The 22,880-nt window shown below is 48.1% G+C and overlaps 5 protein-coding genes across 5 annotated transcripts; 2 read left to right on the top strand and 3 right to left on the bottom strand.

Moving 5' to 3' along the window:
• Positions 1–5,828: 5,828 nt before the first annotated feature.
• Positions 5,829–10,683, bottom strand: Rich (Guanine nucleotide exchange factor subunit Rich). Its single transcript, XM_018102287.3, has 2 exons — positions 10,544–10,683; positions 5,829–10,486 (listed from the first exon to the last, which is right to left on the bottom strand). Exon 2 carries the CDS (start codon positions 10,462–10,464, stop codon positions 6,208–6,210), a length of 4,257 nt encoding a protein of 1,418 aa, XP_017957776.1. The 5' UTR covers positions 10,465–10,486; positions 10,544–10,683; the 3' UTR covers positions 5,829–6,207.
• A 140-nt stretch (positions 10,684–10,823) lies between these two features.
• On the top strand, positions 10,824–13,536 carry Ddx1 (ATP-dependent RNA helicase Ddx1). The gene is made up of 4 exons (XM_018102288.3): positions 10,824–11,105; positions 11,167–11,218; positions 11,277–12,949; positions 13,005–13,536. The coding sequence occupies exons 1-4, from the start codon at positions 11,090–11,092 to the stop codon at positions 13,448–13,450; spliced, it is 2,187 nt and encodes a 728-aa protein (XP_017957777.1). The 5' UTR covers positions 10,824–11,089; the 3' UTR covers positions 13,451–13,536.
• Positions 13,402–14,151, bottom strand: LOC108652189 (GSK3-beta interaction protein). Its single transcript, XM_018102289.3, has one exon. The coding sequence runs from the start codon at positions 14,011–14,013 to the stop codon at positions 13,597–13,599; it is 417 nt and encodes a 138-aa protein (XP_017957778.1). The 5' UTR covers positions 14,014–14,151; the 3' UTR covers positions 13,402–13,596.
• Positions 14,152–14,297: 146 nt separating this feature from the next.
• Positions 14,298–15,585, top strand: JMJD7 (Jumonji domain containing 7). The gene has a single exon (XM_018102768.3). It carries the CDS (start codon positions 14,405–14,407, stop codon positions 15,365–15,367), a length of 963 nt encoding a protein of 320 aa, XP_017958257.1. The 5' UTR covers positions 14,298–14,404; the 3' UTR covers positions 15,368–15,585.
• cmb (combover) lies at positions 15,498–22,802 on the bottom strand. Its single transcript, XM_018102455.3, has 9 exons — positions 22,262–22,802; positions 21,717–21,825; positions 21,046–21,461; positions 20,891–20,989; positions 19,159–20,827; positions 18,846–19,096; positions 18,214–18,731; positions 16,391–17,648; positions 15,498–16,328 (listed from the first exon to the last, which is right to left on the bottom strand). Exons 1-9 carry the CDS (start codon positions 22,532–22,534, stop codon positions 15,735–15,737), a joined length of 5,187 nt encoding a protein of 1,728 aa, XP_017957944.1. The 5' UTR covers positions 22,535–22,802; the 3' UTR covers positions 15,498–15,734.
• Positions 22,803–22,880: the final 78 nt, after the last annotated feature.

The following is a 22,880-nucleotide window of genomic DNA, read 5'->3' on the forward strand; positions in this document are numbered from 1 at the left end:
CTACTCCTCCCGCTGCTATTCCTTTCTAAGTTCCCTTTAACGTTACGTTACGTTATTTGCGTCCACGCAGCCAGCCCAGCCCCAGCTCAGTTGCTGTCTCTGATTTTGGTTTGCTAATGTATCGGTTCAAGGGTCAGTCAGCAGCTGACAGCCAAAGAAAACTTCCAGCGCATAAAAGTAGGCAATGAAAAGCATCGACAAGCAGTACAGTCACACACACACACACACACACAATATATATTGACACGAGCTCCTGAGTCTTGAAGTAGTGCGTGAGTGCTTGAAGCTAAAACCAAAGAAATTTACGGTAAAATTTCCAACAAATCAACTAAACTTGATTTGTTGAAATAACTTTTAGAAACAATAATAGTATATTTATTCTCTTATGTTGCAATTTAATCTAGCTATACATATTAGAGAAAGAACAGGTGATCGTAGGACATAATTACATAGAATTAATGTGACATATTTGAAAAGGGTATATTATCGTAAATTAAAAATATATATATATTCAAGGCTTCCTGAAGGGAGATTCATTGGATGGCACCTTTTGATTATTCTCTTTCGTGATCCACCCTAAAATTCTTTATATCCTTTTCAATAGCCCTAGTTCTCAGATACAATGCAGCACAACATATTCGCCTTTGGACTTTCGATTGGACAACTTAAATGCAATGTTTTTTAAATATTTGTCTAAAATAATTACAAAAAATTAAATTAATAAAAATAAAAATAAAATAAAATACCATAGTATATAAAATTAACTTTCAATCTTTCGTTTATTCTGTTAACAGAAGGAAAAGTACTTTATCGTTAGACGAACTCTGCTCGAACTACTCCTAAGCATACATAAGAATTCATTGTTAAATCGTATCTTGCAAAGAGGCTTCAATCACGCACCCATCTCTGACACCCACTGCAGTGGGGGCGTGTCACATAAGCTCAAAGCCCGATGCTGTTGCTGACACGTGATAAAACGCTCCCAACGAGGCCGCATGCTGTAGCTGTGGCTGTTGCTGTAAGTAGTTGGCTGTGGAGAGGGGAGAGGACAGAGGAGAGAGGGAGAGGGTGCTGCAGATGAACGTGAGAGGTGCGGCGGGTGGGGCGCATGGAGTACGCCAAAGGTGCATAGGGCACGGGCATTAACATTTACATGACACTCAGCCCACAAGTGGAGTGTACGCCGAAAGAACAACAACTTTTCCCGGCCGACCCGCACCCAGGCACACACTTCACATATGCTACGAAAAACTTGGACGATTCTTTTGTGATTGGCGCCCAGGTGGTAGATGGGCCGGCGAGAGGTGGGTGGGTGGGTTGCCTGCTCGGTTATTTGGTCTGTCGTGCAAGGCATGTCAGTCTGTTGCCCAACGCCTCAAGGCAAACGGAAGCTGTGTAACTGACGCTACGATCCACACTCACGCACACACGTGCTGGGGCTCCGGCTGGGGCTGCTGCTCGGCGTTGCCATTAACGTTTCTATTGTGAGCTCTTGGCCTTAGCGAAATAAATAAAATTCGACAGCTGGGACTGACCCAGCCGAGAGCCGGGAGCCGGGAGCTGCGAGCTACAAGCTAGACAGCCCACCCACATGGCAGACAGTTTGTGGTTTTCAAATTTCGCACAGACAAGCTGGCTGGAGGGCAGCAGCGCCACCGACACCTTGCTCAGGCCGTGGAGTGGAGCGTATTTATCTATTCATGCTCACAAAAAGCAATTCGTGACCAGGGGCCATCGGTTGCCAGCACGAGGGTAAACTTCAATGCAACTAACGATGTAGCAGACACAGCAGCAGCAGCAGGAGCAGCAGGAGTAGCAGCAGCAGCAGGAGCAGTTGCTGCTGCAGCACCCAACGCGTTACCAATGGACTCTCGTGTCTCGTGTCGGCCGCTCAGCGCGCAGTTGATTCCGTGATTTTTCGGCAAAGTTTTCTGGCGCTGCTTTTTCGGGTGGGTCGTGCCGGGATTGTTACGGCTGCGTTTTGAGCTTTTATTATGTTCAATTTCTTTCCACATTTTCTTTTTTTTTTTGTTTTTGGGATTGCCCCCGCTGCGTGTTGGTTCAAAATTGAAGTTGCACCAAAGTTGCAAAATAAAAGGGAAAAGCAGGCGAGTTTTCAATGTTTTACACAAAAGAGGATCCCGGACTACGGACTACGGAATACGGAGTCGGGACACGGGACACGGGACTCGAGACTTGGAGCTGCTGGCAACTGGACGAATGGTTAGACGCTTCGCTGGCTACAAACAAATAGACATACAGACAGAGGGAGAGGCGGACAGGCGGATAGGCGGACAGACGGACAGCGCAGCGAGTGCAAAGTTCGGTGCTGCAACATACATTAGATTGGCAGTTGGGGATTTACTTGTAAAATGCAAATGCAATGAATGTACAATTTAGAAATTTTTACACCAAAAATGCAACGAGTCCTCCTGGCTGCTGGCCCCCGTCGAAGGGGGAGGGGGAGGAGCGGAGGGCGCACAAGGACTTGCAGTCAGCTACACTCGCACTGGGTTCATTTGACATGCAAGTCTGTTGCTTTTGTCTGAACGACTCGTAATCTATGCTAATGAAATTGTTGCTTTCAAAATCAAATTCTAACAAACAGCAGCAGAAGCAGCAGCAGCGACCCCCCGAAACTTGTTGTAAACAAAGGGAGCCCTGCACAAATGCAATCTGGTTGGGACTTCTGCAAATCAACACAATTATAAACATTGTAATCTTGTATTGAAATTTGCCAAGATTAAAACATCAGCCGAAATTTAAGAACTTGGGTAAATAAAGTTGATGCTGCCTGTCTATGCGATTCTCATGATTTGACTTAAAGTGTTGAAGAATGAGTAGGGACTTCAACATAAATATGATTCCTAGAAGACACAACAGTCTTGATCTGGATCTGGATATCATATCGTATCGAGTGATGCCAACTCGGGCTTTCATTATGATGCGAGCGAAGTGACTTTGGGCATTCAGGATGATGTGGAATGTCAATGTGCGGATTATAGTCGATGCGCTTACAGCTGGGAGTATTAAGCTCCACATATGTATGTCGATCGACCTCAATTCCGATATGCCGCATGAATATTTGCAGCTATCATCCAGTTGCCGCAATTGCATTATTTGGCCAAAACTCTGGAATTTTATTACAGCCACTGGTTTACATGCCATTCATATGCGCCCCACACACAAAGCCCTCCAATATGGCTCAGCTCGCAGTTGCAATATTACTCAGGATCAGCTTTGTACACACACACACACAGACAGACAGACAGACAGACACGCACATGCATACATGCCAGCAAACATGTCATACATGCGTGCATATAATTCGTATCTTCTGCGCGCACAGATATTGAAGGCATTCATCAAAATCACCAAGGCAACTCGAAATTCATCAGGGACCGCAACGCTCAAATATTTTGGGAAACTCGTTACAGCTGCACCTACAACTATACACATTGCAATGGCCACCACCAACAGCAACAACAGCAACAACAGCAACAATGGAGAAAAGTCTGAGGATGCGGCATGCTGCTTAACCCTTGAGTGGTTTGCCAGGAACTTAGCTGCAGTCCTTCTGGGCGCTGGCTGCCAACGGCCGTCGCATGTGGTGTTGTTGATTACACTGCAATGTTGTTGCTGTTGCTGTTGCTGTTGCTGTTGATGATGTTGTTGCTGCTGTCGGTTGGCGGTTTTGTTGTCTGCGGCATCCACCCACAGTTTCCTGTTGTAGTTGCCATTATTGCAGTTGTTATTGTTATTGTTGTTGTTGTATTGCTCCTGTTGCCCGCACTATAAAGAATTTGCAAAAGTTTTTAACAATTTCTGCAGACCGCGCACTTGACGGCGACGACTTCCTGCTGCAATGTGCCTGGTGTTGATGCTTTATTTATACACGCACACACACACACACACACACACACACACACACACACATTCGCGCAGGGAGAGAGAGAGAGACATACTTCTATAACTTTTGGTTGCCTCTTCAGTGAAGCGTCAATAGTTATTTTTACAACTACAGCAAAACGAAAGTCGGCTCTGCTGTTGTCGGCGACAACGGATGCGAAATACACGAATTTCTGCGTTGTTGCTTCACAACTAACACAAATTGATACACACACACACTCACACACGTACAGACAATCTTGCATTTGTGTGCGCCCCAGGGGCTTTGACGTTTGAGAGCAGCTGAAAAGTTCCATGACGTTAGCTGCCGCCTGCTCGTTACCGTTGCTGTCGCGTCGTAACATTACAGTGATTACGTTTTGTAAGCACTTACGTTTACGATTTTATTGTAAGCAGACGAAGCTGTCTCTCGCTCTCTCTGTCTCTGCCTCTCCCACCCGTCCTCCCTGCCGTTGTTGATGTCAACGAAACCGGCAAACAGCGTCGCTGCGTCAAAGTTTGCAATTGTGCGAATTACGCTGCACAAACTTGACGAATGCAACTGCACAACGGGGAAAACGAGGTACAACAAGGTAAAAGGCAAAAGGCACAAGCCACACGGGCGACATTGCCAACTAAAACTATCCACCTGCACACAAAGTCACCTTCGTCACCGCCAAATCAAGCAGCCCACGTAATGAATCAGTCACAGTGATTAACTTTTACAGCAGCCACGAGTTACGGCCCAAAAGAGTGCCGAAAAGTCACATGTGCTCGATTGGCTGCTGTCGGTGTGAGTGTGTGTGTATATGTGTGCATGTGTGTGTGTGTGTGCAATAGTTATTGCAGGGCGGCCATTCCACGTTCAGCTTGATAGACGTTGAGCAGACGGCTTGCGCAAACCATTCTGCTGCCTTGCTGTTTGCGCAAGCGGTGTTAAATGTAAGACCATTAAAAATGCTATTTTTCTATACAAATATATGTATATATGGTAGATCGCCCTTCTCTATGCAAATTATTCAATTTCAATAAGCATATAAATAAGAAAATATCAATTATTTCAGCCCAAGCCAACCTTCTAACCAACCTAATTGTAGTAACTAGAATCATCTAGTTTGAGGTCAGACTAAATAAAGTTGGTTGGAGATTAATTAATGTTAAGGCATTTAAATGATAAATGCCTTAAAATGCTATATAAACTCTTACTAACTGTGAAGAACAGCAGCGGGATTGATGTGCTTATGGTAAATGCTGTCCCGCTATTCCATCTCCTATGCCCGCTGTATGTATGTATAAGAAAATAAAATAAATTATTAAATTGAATCGGATTCCGGACAAGCAGTCTCGTTTAGCTGCAGTGAAGCCCCACTAGTTGCTTAATGTAGAAAAGTTGAAGTAGAAAATCCCTCTTCATAGGACAACCACCTTGAACCAATGAAGGAATCCTGTCTACAGGGGTTGCCAGTTGAGTGTTAACAGATAAATTAATACTTAAAACCAATATTTTCGTTTATTTATTAATTTAAAAAATGTACACAATAATAAAATATATACTTATCATTTTATTTTGATTAATGATTCATGTGTAAGTATGATATGTATAAATTTCGTTACTTGGAAAACTGTGTTTTCGTAGAAATAATTTCTTTATGCATATTTTCAACTTATATTTAATAAAATAGACAAATCAGGACTGCAAAGGGGTACATTACAGGATATTGGGCTAATGTATAAGAGATATTAAGTTTGATCGGAAAAGAACGATTTACCTTAATCCCTCTTTAAGCTGTTCTGGCGGATACGTATAGTCAACTATTTAATACGTACCTCATTACGATATTCAAATACGACCTGCAAGCAGTTCATTTAAGCCTTTCGTTTGGCAAGCAGTGCAACTGCTCGACTAATTTCTATTCAGGAATAAAATGCATTTGGCAAACTTATTGGTAAAAATATATTTATCCTGTATATTTATGTATAGAATCGTGTAAATTTTTAATTAACAAATATTGCAGCAAATTTCATCTATTAATTTAGTGAATTATTACATTTACGTATCTCTTATAGTACAATACAAGATTTCAATTTGCTCTCAACGATGTTCGCTTCGTTGTGTGTTCCATTGAGTTGGGTTAACAGTTAACAAATCTTTCAACAATTACCATATATGTATACATATATGCATGCATATATACATATATATATGTATATGGAATATACAGCAGAACGAAAAATAAACATAAATGACAAAAATCGTGTATATTACGTACATGCACTGAGTATGCTATTTCCAATTTCTTGCACGTATGCACGTAGCCCTTACATGACTCCGCAGCCGTCTCGCGGAGCTTCTCGACTGCCGCGGCGCTGCAGCTGCTGTGTGGGAGTGGATTGCGTGGAGGAAGGATTCGTCTGGTTACCATTGGCTTTCGACTTGGATTCGAGACTGGCGTGACGCGTCAGCCGCTGCTCTGACGCTCGCTGAATGCCATTGGGCAGCTGCTGACATTTTGGCACAAAATTGTTGTTGCTTCCGTCCAAAGCATCGTTCTCCAAGCCGGACGCTCCATCGGCGCTCAGCTCATTGCTGTCTTCAATGCCGTCGTGCATCGTCGGCGTCTCGCCCAGCGACTGTATGTACTGCTCTAGCAGGTAAATGTGCGGTTGCAGGGTCATCACAAAGCCGCGATACATGGAGCTGCCGTTGTCGAAGATGCACTGGCTGAGCTGCTTGAGGGCCGCCTCTATGCGCCTGCAGGCGCCCACGGACTCGCTGCGTATGACCACGTTGACAATGCGCGAAATGGAGGCCGCATCCTGCAGCAGTATGGAGAGCATCAGGGCATAGTCCGTGCAGTTGGCCTCGATGAAGAGCTGCAGCAGGTAGCGCAGCTTGATCGCTAGCTTATCGTTCAGGTAGCTGGCCACAATTTCGCTGTTGTCGTCCTCCGAGACGGGCAGCGAGTAGAGCCGGCGATAGCGGAAGTTATCAAAGGACAACTGCGAGCTGGACCGATTCTTCAGGATGGGCAGCGAGCTCTGCTGCAGCTCCTCCTCCTCCTTAATGCAAGGCTGCAGCTGCGGCGACTCCAGCTGCGCGGCCAGACTAAAGTAGCCCGACTCCGAGGTCTGTGATGACGATCCTCCAGCTGCTCCCGACCGAGGCAGCGTACCTCGGAGCTGAGCGAAGTCATCGCGCCCAGCCGTAGAGAACGGGCTGGGCAGCCGCAGCTCCGCGTGCAAAGCTTGCAGCGCCGCCGCTATATTATCCAGTCGCGCTGCTCCTGTCGACTCCTGCGTTAGCCAGCTGACCACATGGAAGTCCAGATAGGCGCACATGTAGCCCAGGTCCAGCAGCTTGTGCTGCTGCAGCAGCTGTCGCGCGTGTCGCTGCAATATCAAATCGATGCAGAAGATCTCACGCTGCTGCCGCTCCTTGGTGGAGCGACGACGCACGACGGTCGCGGCGCCAGCATTGCTGCCAGCGCTAGGCGCCTCACTGCGCTCCACAGATGCGGCCACGCTCTGCTGCTTGTTGTCCTTGGGCAAGTTGCTGGTGACGGTGGTCGAGTAGCTGCGCTCCCGCGTCGCTATGGGCCCCAGCACCAAGTTGAAGGCGTCCGCATTGGGATTCACTTGCGCCTGCGTCTGGGGCTGGGGCGGAGCGATTTTCACATTCAACACCATCGAGCAGCGCGGCGAGTCAATCTCGTTGGGATCTATGGCTTTGAGGAAGCGTATCAGATCCTTGGCCAGCTCCCACTTGCGCTGATTCAATGCGATGTCCAGCAGCATGTTCGCGTGCTGCTTGCTCACAGAGGAGGGCTCCAGATTCTGTATGATGATCAGATAGCTGGCCGCCGTTTCCAGCTGCTCCGCCTGCAGGCAGAGGTGGAACAGCTCCTTCGGCTTGCCCGCCATGCTGAACAAGTACGGCCAGAGTGCGATTTCAGTTTTGCGCGCGCACTGCACGATCGTCTGTAGATACACGGGAAACTCGCGAATGAAGTCCAGGATGCTGGGCAACTGTGCATCGGGAATGGGCTGCTTGCTGCTGGCCTCCTCCTCCAGCACCTCGTGCAGCAGCAGCTCCAAAGCATGCGGAAAGTAAGGCAAGCTGCGACAAGATTGCGCGATCTCCCAGGCCGAGTAGCCCAGATTGCGTTTGATCAACTGCCTCAGCACCTTGTGCAAATACACCTGCGACTTGCGCTCCATCAGAGCAAAGGGCAGAGCGAAGTGCGAGTTCGGCTCGTTCGTGTACAGCGTGCTCTCGTTCTCCACGCCCAGCACAATGACGTTGTCGAATAGTATGACGAGGGGATAGAGCTTGAGGGGGAAGCTGAGCATGATGCGCTTGGACATGAAGCTGTGCAGCCGCTGCGCCCCGTTCTGCTCCGAACGCTGCTGCAGTATAGGCAGCCAGACGCGCATGCCATGCGCTCCGGAATAGAGCCAGAGGCAGTCCCGCATGGCGCAGTGCTCCAAGTTGTGGGAGAGCCAGAAGCATTCCACGCAGCTGGCCAAGCAGGTGGCCAGCAGCGTGTTGGGCACCTGCTGTGTCGCCTCGTCCCTCTGGATCATCAGCACGCGTCCACAGACATTGACCACAATCGTCTCTGCCTCCGCCTGCTGATGCTGGGGCTTCAGCTCATTTCGCAGATTCGTAACCGTGAGACTCACAATGCAGGCCGGATGTATGCAAATGCTCTTCACGTCCAGCTCGTAGGCGCACTCGATGTTGATGATGTACGCCGACTGCCTGTGCATGCGGAAGAGGCTGACAATGCCATCGGCTGTGAGCACAATCAGTTGATCTCTGAAGGCATTCAAGCTGATGACAGGGGCGCGCACCTGTAGCTTGTGCCCAAACTGATTATCCAGCTTACACTCGGCTGGATAGCAGCGCAGCTCCTCGGTGCGATCTAGCAGAGAATAGCAGCCCATGACAATGAAGCCCTGCCACCAGAGTAATCCGCCGGACACTACGAAATCCTTCTCCTGCGACTCGTTGCCGAACAGCTTCCACTTCTTGTTGAGCATCGAGTAGTGAGCCAGGCCGGTGCGTCCTGCCACGGCCAGATGCAAGCCGGCCGCATCGATGGCCGCATAGCGAATGGGCCAATTGGTGGCTGCGTAATTGAGCGGCAGCTGCAGCAGGGTCCAGTATTTGCTCTCGGTGAGGATACTGCCCATGTTGGGGCTTTGCTTTAGCTCCAGGCAATCGTCGTTTTGGCCAGTGGCGGTGCTGCTGGGGAATGTGCACTTGGCATTGCCGTAAGTCAGCTCCAGATTATCGCCCTGATTTATGTACAAGCAATCGTCGCCTTGCAGCAGGATGTGTGGGTGTGCGGTCATGCAGGGATTCATGCTCAGGGCGCTCTTCACGAACTGCAGCTGCAGGACATTGTTCTTCTCATCACGTGTGGTCATAAATAATTGATAGCCCTCGGTGGACCATTCGAGACGGCGCAGCTGCAGGGGATTCTGCTTAACCAAATCTACATGCAGTCCAAAATCCCAGCTTAGGGTAGACATCAGCAACGCTCCGAAGGTGCTCCACAGCGACAGTCCACCGTTTTCCCAGCTCACGGCGAGCACACAACCATCGGGACTCCACTTGAGCTCGTTGACAGCACCCAAGCTGCCAGGCGGCACATTCTCCGTCAAAACAAGCCTGTGCGAGTACTCCAGGCCTGCTGTGGCGTCATCTATGGCATACACAGCCACCGCCGAGCTCTGCTGGCCATAAGCGAGCAGTCGGAACTTGTGATTGACGCTGCAGACGCTCGCATCCATCACATCCGGCACCCAACAGCCGTGCATGTGCACCGTTTCGAAACGCAGATGATCAGCTACGAGGAACGCCGCCCGCTGATCGCTGAAGACAGCAGCGCATCCACCAATGAAGGGAGAATACTCCAGGCTGGCCACAAAGGCCGAGTTACCCATGGCTGGCAAATATTTAACAGGCTGCTGCTGCTGTTGCTGCACGTAGAAGGGAATGTCACGTAGTTTGATAACAGCCAGCGGCTTCAGGTCCTCGGAAACGGTTTCGAGCTGTGACCACTGCAATCGAAGCAGTTCACATGATTCCGTAGCCAGGAGCAGCTCACTGAGGCTGATGCAGCAGACAGTGGAGATGACAACGTCCAGCTTCAAGCAGCGCACTTCGCGGAGACTCAGGCGTGGAATATTCTCCTTGATGAACAGCTCTGCTGAATCTCTTTTCAGACTTAATGCAGGCGGATCCACCTGCATCAATATTCCACTGCCATTGGCATCGAAGTCCAATTGATACAACAACAAGGCACCAGCATCCGTTAGCACGGCCAGCTGCCTGGAGTCGGGCTTCCATATGATCAATTGATTTTTGCCAAACTCCTGCAGAGATTCCACGGTGCGCCGATAATAGGCAATGGGCAGAAGCGGGTTCGCATACCAAATGCCCAGAAAATCCGAGCCAACGGCCGCGACGAGTATTTTAACACCATCACAACTAATGTGATTTATGTGAGTGGTTTCGCCAGGGAGCGCCAGGCAAACGCGCTTTGGCCAGCCCAATGGAAAGTACATTCTCTCTCCAGCGAGCAAATTGCTGAAAAGCCATTTTTTAGAACAATTATCAGTTAATTTGAGGTTATTAAGTACTTACACTTTAGGTAATAATAACTTACACGCCAAAATTTACATCTCTAATGACTAATTAGCACTTTAACAAAACACTTGCCATAATTTAATAAAAAAAATCACTACAATTTACGCGTATACAAATATAAGTGATGCATAACGACATCAGTTCAACAGCTGTGATTAAACTCGTTTTGCAACACTCCGAGTTCGTCTTTGTGAACATCTGGAAGGCTGCCAGCTTCTTAAGGCTAGTATGCTGCATCTCCAAATGCAAATATACTAGATTTTTCTGGACCAAAATCCTATTAGCCAACTAGTATAAAATACATATTGTATATAATTATATTAATCAAACGATACTTGCAAAGTAATTCTTATGATTATTTCACCTTGTTTGAAGACAAATACCGATTAAAGCTTGCCTTGCTTCGATTGTCAGCATTAGCGTATCCTGCTCCAATGAGTACATGGTGAACAACAATTGAGTACATAGGCAAATATTGCAGCCGGTGTATGAAGTGCAGACAGAGTTTAATAAAAATTATCTATTTCTAAGTGACTAAAAACAATGACGGCATTTGAAGGTAAAATATATACAAAATTTAATTAAAACATATTTAAATATCCTAATAAATCCCCCTGCAGAGTTTGGTGTGCTGCCAGAGCTCGGCAAGGCAACCGACGAATTGGACTGGACGTAAGTACAAATAATATAAAATTCAAGTTAATTTTTTCTGCGATCGCTCCCCTATTAGCTTGCCAACGGATGTGCAGGCAGAGGCAATACCACTCATACTCGGCGGAGGCGATGTCCTAATGGCAGCCGAAACGGGCTCCGGCAAAACGGGCGCCTTTTGTTTGCCCATTCTGCAAATTGTTTGGGAAACCATTCGCGATTTGCAGTCGGGAAAGCCGAGTAAAAAGGGAGGTGGCACAGCTGGAGCTGTGGCACCGTGGACAATGTCGTTTTTCGATCGTAACAGTGCATTAGCCGTGACTCCGGATGGCTTGCGTTGCCAGTCGCGTGAGTTTAAGGAATGGCACGGATGTCGTGCCACTACCGGGGTCTATGGTAAAGCCAAGTTCTATTACGAGGCAACAGTCACCGATGAGGGCTTGTGCCGCGTGGGGTGGTCCACTCAAATGGCGAATTTAGATCTGGGTACGTGTCGCTACGGCTTTGGCTTTGGCGGGACGGGCAAAAAGTCCAACAATCGCCAGTTTGACGACTATGGCGAGGCTTTCGGCAAGGCAGATGTAGTGGGCTGTATGCTGGACCTGCAGCGACTGGAAGTGAGCTTCACCAAGAACGGCACTGCATTGGGAGTGGCTTTCAAAATACCCGAAAATCTACGCAATGACACCTTCTACCCCGCTGTCGTCCTGAAGAATGCCGAGATGCTATTTAACTTTGGCAAATCAGATTTTAAGTACCCACCAGGCAACGGGTATGTGGCTGTATGTCAAGCAGGCCCTGACCATAGCGCACCCAATCCTTTGGCCAGCCCCGCAGCCAACACTGCGGCCAGCAAACCGGCGCCCAATGCTCCCCAAGCCATAATCATTGAGCCGAGCCGTGAGCTGGCGGAGCAAACTTACAATCAAATTGAGAAACTGAAACGTTATATAACTGATCCCGACGTGCGTCCCCTACTGCTTATTGGGGGCGTGCGTCTGGAGGAGCAGAAAGCGGAACTGCAGAAGGGAATCCACATTGTGGTGGGCACTCCCGGTCGCTTGGAGGAGCTCATCAACAGTGGACTCGTACAGCTCACTCACTGTCGTTTCTTCGTCCTGGACGAGGCGGATGCTCTGCTTAAGCAGGGCTATACGGATCTAATTGATCGGCTGCACAAGCAAATACCAAAAATAACCAGCGATGGCTGTCGCCTGCAGATGATTGTCTGCTCCGCCACCTTGCATGCCTTTGAGGTAAAAAAGATGGCTGAACGCTTGATGCACTTCCCCACCTGGGTGGATCTGAAGGGCGAAGATGCAGTGCCGGAGACTGTTCACCATGTTGTGTGCATGGTCGACCCGAAGATTGACACCAGCTGGCAGCAACTCCGCCAGTCGATACGCACTGATGGTGTGCACGATCACGACAATATCCATCCCACTAATCTTTCCCCAGAGACCCTATCCCAGGCAGTGAAGCTGCTGAAGGGTGAATATTGCATCCGGGCCATTGACCAGCACAAAATGGATCGTGCCATCATCTTCTGTCGCACCAAGCAGGATTGCGACAACTTGGAGCAGTATCTTCGCCTCCGCGGCGGCCAACGCTACTCCTGCGTATGCCTGCATGGCGATCGCAAGCCGCAGGAGCGCAAACAGAATCTGGAAGCGTTCAAGCGCCAGCAGGTCAAGTTTCTCATTTGTACAGACGTTGCTGCACGTGGACTGGACATAACAGGATTGCCTTTCAGTAAGGATTACCTAATATATGTTTACATATAATCTATAGCTTCTCATTCATGCAGTGATCAATATAACTCTTCCGGATGACAAATGCAACTATGTGCACCGCATCGGCCGTGTGGGTCGTGCAGAGCGTATGGGCCTGGCCATCAGCTTGGTGTCTACAGTGCCGGAGAAGGTCTGGTACCACGGCGAATGGTGCAAGACTCGTGGACGTAACTGCAACAACACCAATTTGACTGACGTGCGCGGCTGTTGCATCTGGTACAATGAGCTCAATTTATTGGGTGAGGTCGAGGAGCACCTGAACATAACCATACAGCAGGTGGACAAGTCCCTGGAGGTGCCCGTTAACGATTTCGATGGCAAGGTGGTCTACGGCCAAAAGAATCTCAATAAGGGCACTGGATATGTGGATCATGTTGAGCAATTGGTGCCAACGGTACGCAAATTGACTGATTTGGAATTGCAATCACAATCTTTATTCTTGAAGCGCTTAAAGGTCTAAAGTGGTTCGATTTTGGGTTGTCACACGATCCGAAATACTTTCACGGTTACGAGTACATAAAATACATAAATAAACTAACATTAAAATCTTGTGTTTAATGAGTACAGCCTCAGTATGAAGTTGTTGTCTCGAAGAGGCGAAGTTGGTTACTCGTCTTCATCCTCCTCCTCGTCCTCTTCGTGGAATTCAGTGCGCATTTGCTGCAGTTGTCGCAGCTGCTGACAGAGCTTGTTGCCAAACGACTCCACATAGCGTGGACTAATCTTATCCAGCAAAGCGTAGGGTGTTTCAAAGATCTCCTCCTCCTCTGGCTCCCCGTCGGAGCCTAGCGCCGGCTCCTCATCGATGGTGTCGTATTGCGAGGAGACTATTTTAAATCCTCGACCAGTCACTTGTACGCAGCAGGTGGCGCTCTCTATGGTGCGAATGTTCAGATAAATCTTCGTGGCACTGCTGACCAATTTGGAAGATATTACAATTTCGGCAACGTGTGCTTTAACATCGTTTATGATGGCATTAGCCTCGTCAATGCAGTTGAACACTTCATCCCCAACTTCCTGCATTTTGGCAACGTTTTTAATTGAACTCTTTACTTTTTCCTAATTTTACAAAAGCAACATGTTTTTTTTCGGCTGTCTGCCTTAGAACAGCTGTATACAGAACATATAGTATCGACTACCAGACGACAAGTATATATCGATACTTTTTGTGTATGAAGTCACTAACCATTCGATCACTTAGTTTTTTTTTAACTGATATCAGCAATTGTATGGTGACAATATTACGTTTTCTTAATTTACATTAATTTGTCTTCTTGTATCTCTTCACCGGCAATGTATACCAGTGTGTCTACTCAACATACTTTGCGGTTCAATATATCGATGCCATGTGCACATCTTTGTTTTTCATCGATAAGCTCAAACACTTATCGATCTGTACCGGAATGTCATCGGCATGGCTCAAACTCAAATTGAGACAGCTATAAAACTGTTGCTTCAGGAAGCGAAAGAGCTATGCATTGGTGGACAAATAACGGAACTACAACAGCTGCCAACTGCCCTAGAGTTCACCCGGGACTATTATGCAAAGAACGCACCTGTTGTCATACGTCAAGCGGTTGCCCATTGGCCTGCAGTGCAGAAGTGGACGCCGGACTATTTGCAGACTACTCTAAATGACAAAGTTGTGGATGTGGCTGTCACACCCAATGGCTATGCTGACGGTCTGGCCACACAAGATGGCCAAGAGTATTTCGTGCTACCGCTAGAAACGCAAATGCCTCTATCTGAACTATTGCAGCGTCTCGATGATCCAATGGGGGCTGTGCACTACATTCAGAAGCAAAATTCCAATTTCAGTCTTGACTTTCCGGAGCTGGCTGATGACATTGTGCCGAGTAACTTGAATTTTGCCCAGCAGTGCTTCAACAAGCAACCGGATGCAGTCAACTTCTGGTTGGGCGACGAGCGGGCCATCACCTCAATGCACAAGGATCCCTACGAGAATCTTTATTGCGTAATTTCCGGGTACAAAGATTTCATATTGCTGCCGCCGCATCAGCTCTGCTGCGTGCCTCGTGGCAACTATCCCACTGGCGTATACAAGAGAAAATCCTGCGGGCAATTCTACATAGATCCTGTGATTGAGAACGACGAAGTTCTACATACGGAATGGGTTAGTATTGACCCATTAGCTCCGGACTTGGCCAAATATCCCCAGTATAGCAAGGCACGTCCCTTACGAGTACGTGTTCATGCGGGCGATGTGCTCTATTTGCCAAACTACTGGTTCCATCATGTGCGCCAGAGTCACAAATGCATCGCCATCAACTTTTGGTACGACATGGACTACGACAGCCGCTATTGCTACTATCGCATGATGGAGCAGCTCACCAGCCAAACAGATCTAAGTAAATAGCCAAACACCGGAGTTAATTCGAAACAAATTGTTTGTTACATTTGTAAGCCAATTAAATAAATAAAATAAAACCCAAGGGCTGGTCCAATATTTCGATGGGATTACAGCAGCTACAGCTACTCCCAACAAATTTGTTTATGTTTTAGGTGTACATTTATAATTTAATACAAAATAAAAACAAAGTCGAAAATGGGCCGCCCATTGCGGCTAGTAACTAATTTTGTTAGTTCATATAGGTATGTCATATGGAATATGTATATATGAGTATATAATTGCATATATATATGCACATGTATACGGATAGGCTGGGAATGTTGACTGGGTGGGTCCCGTCTAGTGATCTAATAACTAACTAATTTTACTCGATTTAATCTAAACTGATATTCTGAGTTTCTTGAGCTGCCGCTGCGCTGGCCTCCTCCTCCGGATTCTCATTGTTCTCGCACTCTGTATCGCCCCCGTTTAGCGTAACCTTCTTCTGGTCTGCCTCGGCTAGGTCGGCATCATTGTTGGAATCCTGCGAGTTCGACTGAGCACGCACGCGTTTATTGACCTGCTTTTTGGAATGAGCTTTCAGCTCCTTACTTTTCGTTATGGGCATGCTGCCGGTGTCGGCTGACTGCTGCTCTACCACAAAGAGCTGCTCCAGATAGGTGCGATACCAAAGCAAGAACTCGTCGCGCTGCCTTGGCACGTCCAACTTCTTAATCTTAGCATAAAAGCGCTTGGGCGAAATGAGCGGCGAGACGGCATTTGGCGTCCAGCTGGCGGCCGAGTTTTGGGCCGCATTTGCCGTCAGCTTGGAGACCTCAGCCAGCAGTGAATCGTTGATGATTGTGTTGTTATGCGTCTGGTTGCGTATGCGTTTGATTATGTACTCAATAAGCTCGTGATCCGGCGATAGGTCAAGACTAGCCGATGGAGGCGTGCCGGGTCGTTCAATGACCACCTCAATGATTTGCTTTAACAAAAAAGGCACGAGCTATGAGCAGCTGAAGCAGTGCATTAGCTTTGGCTACTTACATCATCGTTGTCCAACGGTGCGGGACCAACGCCAGCTGCCTCTGCGTATTCAGCTCCTGAAGCGCCTTCTGCTGCTGCTGCTGCTGCTGCTGCTGCAGATGTAGATGCAGTTGCTGCCCCAGCAGCAGCTGCCGTTGCCATTACCTGCAATGGCAGACTATTGTCGTCCTCAGGCCGGTCGCTGACAGATTGAGCCTGGGGCGACTCAGTGCCACTCTCCGTGGCCTCTGTTGACTCGTTTGCAACGGCGTTCTCTGCCGGAGGGGCACTAGGCGCCTGACCCTGGTTGAGGGTCTTGCGCAGGCTATGCACTTCATTGTACAGTTGCTGTTCCCCTAGCTGCTGCTGCAACTGTTGCTGCTGTTGTTGCTGCTGTTCGAAGAGAGTTTCAAGTCGTCTGTAGACATCCTCCTTGATCGACTCGTAGAACTTTGTGGTAAATTTATCATTTTTCAATGCATTTACCAGCAAATTGCGATTCAGTTCCTCTGAAGCAGTCTCCTCTGTGCCTTGTTCCAGCACCGCATTGGATTCCTCTGGCACGACGGACTCCTGTGCTGTGACATTGTACACCGGAGCAGCAGGCGGAGCCTGCATCGCCTGCGGCTCTGGTAGCTCATAGTCCATGTATTGAGCAGGCAGCTCGAAATCGAAGCGCAGATGGCGCTGCTGCAACGGTGTTAGAGACACCGCTGACGTGGTCGGCTTAGCCGGCACTTTGTTGCGCTGATACAGAGGACTGTTCACATTCATGTTGAAGAAATTGGACGAGCCAGCCGTTAGCTCCTGCAAGGAAGTCTCCTCGTTGCGCAGCGTTGGCATTGGACGCCGGCGATTGCGCCGTCTGCCTCCGCTGCTGCCGAATATTGAGGAATCATTATTATCTTCCTCCTCCACATCCTCCTCTTCACCATGGGCGTTATTGCGCCAGTCGTGATTGCTGCTGCTGCTGTTGTTCAAATTGTTGCTGCTGCTGCCGTTGAGCAAATGTTGTTGCTGCTGCTGTTGCTGTTGCTGCGGTTGCGGTTGCGGCTGCTGAGGTGTTGTCTCATAGAAGTGACGATGTGACTGAGCCTGTTGCTGTTGTTGCTGCTGCTGCTGCTGTAGCAGTATGCTGCTGGTGGAGCCGCGTGCAGTGTGTGGCAGATGCGTCTGAAAATAGCTAGGACGCTGGCGCTGGCGTTGTATCTGGCGATATTGGTGCTCCACATTGAGTTCCTCGTTGCTTTTGTTAGATAGCAGATTCTGGCGTGTATAGCTGCAAAGCGCACAAATATTAATGGGTTAATAAAAGCGAGCAATTAAATCAAAAGTATTTAATGTGCAAAATATAATAACATTCTAAGCATTAGTGTTAATATCATCCAGTCTATTCCAATTAGAGCTACTCTAGATATAATTCTGAACAATTTTCGGGTTATAGAATTGCTTATACACATTCAATTAAATAGGCAGTTAGCATAAAAAAGAAGAATCAAAATTTTAAAAATTAAAATAATACTCAAGTTAATAGAATTAGTTTAACTCAATTGAAACGCATTTCCAATTTAATCATTTAGATTTCTCGTAAATGTTTTCTTCTTTCTACTTACTTATGTCGTAGATTTTTTTGGAAAATTGATTAAAAATAATAATAAATCAAAACTGCTCAAATCTTTTTTTTTCGTGGCACTTCGTTCTATGTATTTGGTTTTATTACTTTGGCAAGGATTTTAAATTAACAGCTCTTTCCCAGTTCTCAATCGATAGAAATAAATAGAATGCCTACTGCGTACGAAAGAACCCGATACCACATAAAATATGTGTTTTGTATGGCGCTTTACCTTCGGAAGTTATCCCAATAGTTGTTCGCCCGGTTGCCCGGCGGCACCTGGTTGTTCAGAGTGGGTGGCGGCACCGCATCCTCCGGCAGCGAATGCAAATTGTTCGCATGCTGGTTCTGGGTGCGCAAGTTGGCGTTATTCTGGTGTATGGTGTTGTTGTGATGATTCATGAATATGGGCGCCGGAGTGGGGCGATACGAGAGCGGCGACAGCGGCGTCTCATTGTTGTAGTGCGTGGGCGGTGGCGGTGGTGGCGGTGGCGCGGCATTGTTCAAATAGGTCTGCGCCTGATGCGGATCGCTGCCGCTGTAGATATTGTTGCGATGAGTGCTGCGCTGATAGTTGCTAAAGGCGCTCTGATGCGAGGAGCCGAAATTATATAGTTGCTCCGACTGGGCGCGAGCGCTGGCGCCCAGACACAGGTTGTTTGGCGCCAGACCGCCAGCGATAGGCGGAACGGACTCCGAGCGCAGACTATAGGCGTGCTCTTGGCACGATGCGTTCAAACGTTCCTGCAACTGTTCAAATGAAAAGTAAGAGCACGTTTTAAATACAATCAAAATCAAAAGGTCGTTAAAGTCTTAGCACAATCTGTCTGTTAATTGGTTTCGTTAGTTAAGCTTTACTCTCACCGAATGTATCTGACTGTTGAGACTGTCAATTTCACGCTGCTGATGCCACAAGGTCTGATTGCACTGGCAGACTGAGTTGATGAGCATCTGCTGGGTCTGCATAAACTGCTGCAAGAGCACTGCGTCGGGCGTTTGGTTGACACTCGAAGCCTGCGAGGAAGCAGCGACGCCCGGTGCAACTGGAGCACCTGTTGGCGTTGCTGGCAGATAGCCAGGCTGCGAGTGCCAAGTGTTGGCCGTACTATGCGTGTCTATAAATAAATGAGAAGTTCAATAGAAATGGCTAATGAATAATTGCTGGCGGATTGCTTACTCCACATGCCTTGAACGGGTGCCATTGGCGGCGGCATATACTGGGACCTAGTGCTGCTCGACGGTATGCTATCGTTGCCCAGGGAGAGGCTGTCAATCGTTAGATTCAGATCGTCTTCATTGTTTGACATGGAGTGAGCATTGGGCGTATGTTGTTGTTGCTGCTTGAGTTGTGTTCGTCGCTGTTGTTCTTGTTGTTGCTGCTGCTGCTGCTGCTGCAGCATCTGCTGCTGTTGCTGCTGCAGTTGTTGCTGCTGCTGCTGTTGCTGTTTCTCCACAACGGTAATGGTCGAGGCAGTTCGTTTTAAAGTAGCCGAAGATGAAGCGCGCAATTGTGTAAAATATCTATCGCTGTCGGTGTCATCATTGCCCTCATCATCAGCCTCCGAAGTTGTGTTGGTGTTGTCGTTGTTGTTGTTGTTGCCCCCATTGTGGTTGTTGGTGCCATGGCTGTTCATAAAATGTGCTTCATACTCGCGTTGCTTCTTCTCATATTCCTGTCGCAATTTCTCGCATTGTGCCCGCAACTCATTGCGCGTTTGCAACTGAATTCGCCTTTTTGTTTCATCCTCCTTCTCTTCGTCCTCTTCCTCCTCCTGCTCATCATCTTGTGGACGCTGTCGAAGGGGCGTTGGAGTCAGGCTGTGACGCTGCAGCGCCTCGTCTCCCATCTGTACCGCAGCTGCTGCCTGCCTCTGGCGTCGCTCTATTTCAGCCTTCAGTGCAGAAATGCGATCGCGCTCCTGCTGCAATGTGGCTGCCTCAGCGCGCAGCTCCGAGCTAACGCCGTCTAATGCCTGCACACGCTGCGAAATGTCCCGAGGTCGTTCTTCGGGTCGCTCAACGCTGCGACGCTCCAAGGTCTCGCCGATGTCGGACGTGCCGGCTTCAATCTGATTAACGGTATTCAGCATGCTCTTCAGCCTGTTCATTTGTGCCTTCAACGCCTCAATGTCCGCCGTTTTCTGATCAATCATATTCTGAGCGTGTTGAGCACGCTGAGCTGCATTGACTGCCTCCTGCCGCAAAATGGGAACATTGCGTTGATATTCCACTGGGACGATACGCTCATTTGTGGGTTTAGCCTGTTGCTGCTGCTGCTGCTGCTGCTGCTTTGGGGGTGTCTCCTCTCTTGGGGTGCTCGTCTCCTGGCTGGCGGCACGAACCGCCTGCACCCGCTCTTTGGCCTTTCGATTGATGCTGGTTAGCTCATTGACCAATTCGCGCATGTCCTCTCGCTGCGCACGCAATGATTCAAGTTTCTCCTGCAGCGCCTGCTGCTCGGCCAAAATCTCTGGGCCATCGTCGCCCAGCACGCTGCTTAGCTCGTTTTGATTGTGTATAAAAGCCGTGAGATTCTTCATGCGCCCCACAAGCGAAGCCATATCGTCCTGCACCTGCTGTACAGATTCATAGTTGGGCGCATCGCCGTTGCCGTTATGCGCAAGATGTGCGCTGTGTTGACGCAGCTGCTCCATTTCGTTGAGATGCGTTTTGGCCATGTTTTGTATATGTCGCAGCTTCTGCTGCTCATCCTGCAAGTGTTGCATATTGCGATTGGAGGCATCTAGCCGCTGTTGTAGCTCATCAAAACTGGGCGTAGTATCTGGTGTTGGTGTCTCCAGAACGCTGTGCAGTGACTGTATGGACTGGGCGCGATTGTCGCTCATCTGAGAAGAGAAGAGTTTACCCATTACATTGAATTCTTGCAAATATATTGATATATTACATACCTCACTCAATGCAACATCCTCCAAGCTTGTCGAATTGACAATGCCCTCATCTTTTTCACTGGCACTGGGATTGATTTCATGCACCATACTGCTTAAATACTGTAGTGATGCAACATTAGATTGATTCAATCATCTGCTGATTGCCTTCCGCTCACCTCGATAACACTGCCTGCTGCCTGTTGTTGTCCGCTGCCGCTATTCCAGTTCTCATCCAAGCCGAGCAAAGTGCGCAACACTTCGATTTGCGAGCGTGTCGAGCTCTGCGCTGAGACCCCAAAGAGACGATGAACCACAGTTTGCAGAGCTGTAGGCGCCTGGGAGTTGCTGGCGATTGCACTCGTGCTGCTAGTGCTTGTGGGCTGTTGCTCCTCGTTGCCGTTGGTCGTGTTGGGTGTGACAACGCCTACTGTGGCATTCGGTGTCGTTGGTTGACGCAGACGCAGCACAGCTGCTGCTACGGGCTGTGGCTGTGGCTGTGACTGGGGCTGGGGCTGGGGCTGCTGCTGATGCTGCACTCGCTGCACTGGACGTACAGGAAAGCAATAGCGATGATGCTGTTCCTGTAGCTGATCTGTGAAAAGCACACAAAAATTTAACATAGACATATATGAGAAATTCGTGCAATGACGCAGTCAAAACTGGCCTGCTGCCCACGGTGCGACCGATGCGAGAGGCCCTCTCCGTGGGCGTCTATTTTCGTGCGCACTGTTATATTTAGAATATGAACTAGCGCACATTTTATGTGATCAGTAAAAACCTCCACCCAGGTGCGAACGGCGAGGTAGGGACAGAAGTCGATATTTGGTTTTCAAGTGCTTAAACTTACCTGTTGGATCGTAACTATGTTCCGCGGCCAATTGACGCAGCGCCTCGCGTTGCTCTTGCTGCTGGCTGCTGTATTGGGTTTTAGCAGTTGTGGCACGCTCCAGCAGATCCTTGAAGCAACAACAAATGAATATTAGCAATAGACTTAGTATCAGAAAGGCAGCAATTTTGTTGCTTTCTGTAAATTTCGGTGTGCGCCGCAGGGAAGGTCGTCTGTATTACTGAACCAGCGCCGAGACTTTTCGAGCAGTTTGGTCGAGAAGAATGAGTGTGAAAAGTATTTTTAAATGCAAGAGCGCAGAGCCAAGTGGCTAAAGAAGAGAGAGCACTCGGCCAAGTGGATCAGCTCGCAAATTGGGCGTCATGGCAACATGAATGAAAACAATATATATAACAATATAAACAAGCCGGCTGCAAATTTTCTGGTTGCTGTCCATGATAAATAAAAAAGAGCAGCCGCAATAGACGTAATTAACTCAATAATATATACATACTTTAGATTTCCGTTTTTTTTTTTTTTTTTACCTATTCTAAATGAAAACTTACGTATAGAGTCTTGCATGTGCCGCGTTGCAGTCGCGCCGCAATGTCCTCGTCCCGCTCCCTCTGCTGCTGTTCCTGCTGCTGCTTGATTAGGGAAGAATTGCGAGCACGACTGCTACTCGATCTGGTTGACGTCGTTGACGGCGTTCTATTGAGATTTGCCGGCAATGCTGCGCCTTGTGTGGTTGTTGTTACTTGTTTGGGTACTGCGCCGGTGCTGCGATTTGTATCACAGTCGTTTTTCATTATTATCTTTACGGGCGGTGTCGGCGCCATCAGAAAATATATATGTACATATACAACTCGCACAGTATCAATTATAAACTAACACTGACTGGACACTAGGCAGCTACTGTATCAATCCGTTGTTTTATTCACTTTTGAACTAAGTTGACCGAACAGTTTTCACATCTAGATTGCTGACAGAATTTTTTAACAATTGAAATCGCTTTTGACTAATACAATTTACACAAGCATAAGGCGAATCAGAATATTTTTTACAAGCAAACAGCTGCGTCCTGCCAGATAGTGATGTGCTGCTTATTATCGATAGTTGAGAACAATACATCCACTAACCAGATACATCACAATGCATCGTGAGCTGCACCAATCGATAATTTAA

Source organism: Drosophila navojoa, chromosome 4 (assembly GCF_054131105.1).
Source record: "Drosophila navojoa isolate 15081-1374.11 chromosome 4, UAZ_NAV_1.0, whole genome shotgun sequence".
NCBI classification, from domain to species: Eukaryota; Metazoa; Arthropoda; class Insecta; order Diptera; family Drosophilidae; genus Drosophila; species Drosophila navojoa.

Bases quoted from the DNA above. Each gene is read 5' to 3' on its own strand.
- cmb (XM_018102455.3), bottom strand. From the start codon at position 22,534: ATGGCGCCGACACCGCCCGTAAAGATAATAATGAAAAACGACTGTGAT. The intron at 21,462-21,716 runs GTAAGTTTAAGC...TGCTTTTCACAG, and splicing joins ACATAGTTACGATCCAACAG to ATCAGCTACAGGAACAGCAT. The intron at 20,828-20,890 runs GTATGTAATATA...TTCTCTTCTCAG, and splicing joins AGGATGTTGCATTGAGTGAG to ATGAGCGACAATCGCGCCCA.
- Rich (XM_018102287.3), bottom strand. From the start codon at position 10,464: ATGTACTTTCCATTGGGCTGGCCAAAGCGCGTTTGCCTGGCGCTCCCT.
- JMJD7 (XM_018102768.3), top strand. From the start codon at position 14,405: ATGGCTCAAACTCAAATTGAGACAGCTATAAAACTGTTGCTTCAGGAA.
- LOC108652189 (XM_018102289.3), bottom strand. From the start codon at position 14,013: ATGCAGGAAGTTGGGGATGAAGTGTTCAACTGCATTGACGAGGCTAAT.
- Ddx1 (XM_018102288.3), top strand. The intron at 11,219-11,276 runs GTAAGTACAAAT...CTCCCCTATTAG, and splicing joins ACCGACGAATTGGACTGGAC to CTTGCCAACGGATGTGCAGG. The intron at 12,950-13,004 runs GTAAGGATTACC...TCATTCATGCAG, and splicing joins CATAACAGGATTGCCTTTCA to TGATCAATATAACTCTTCCG.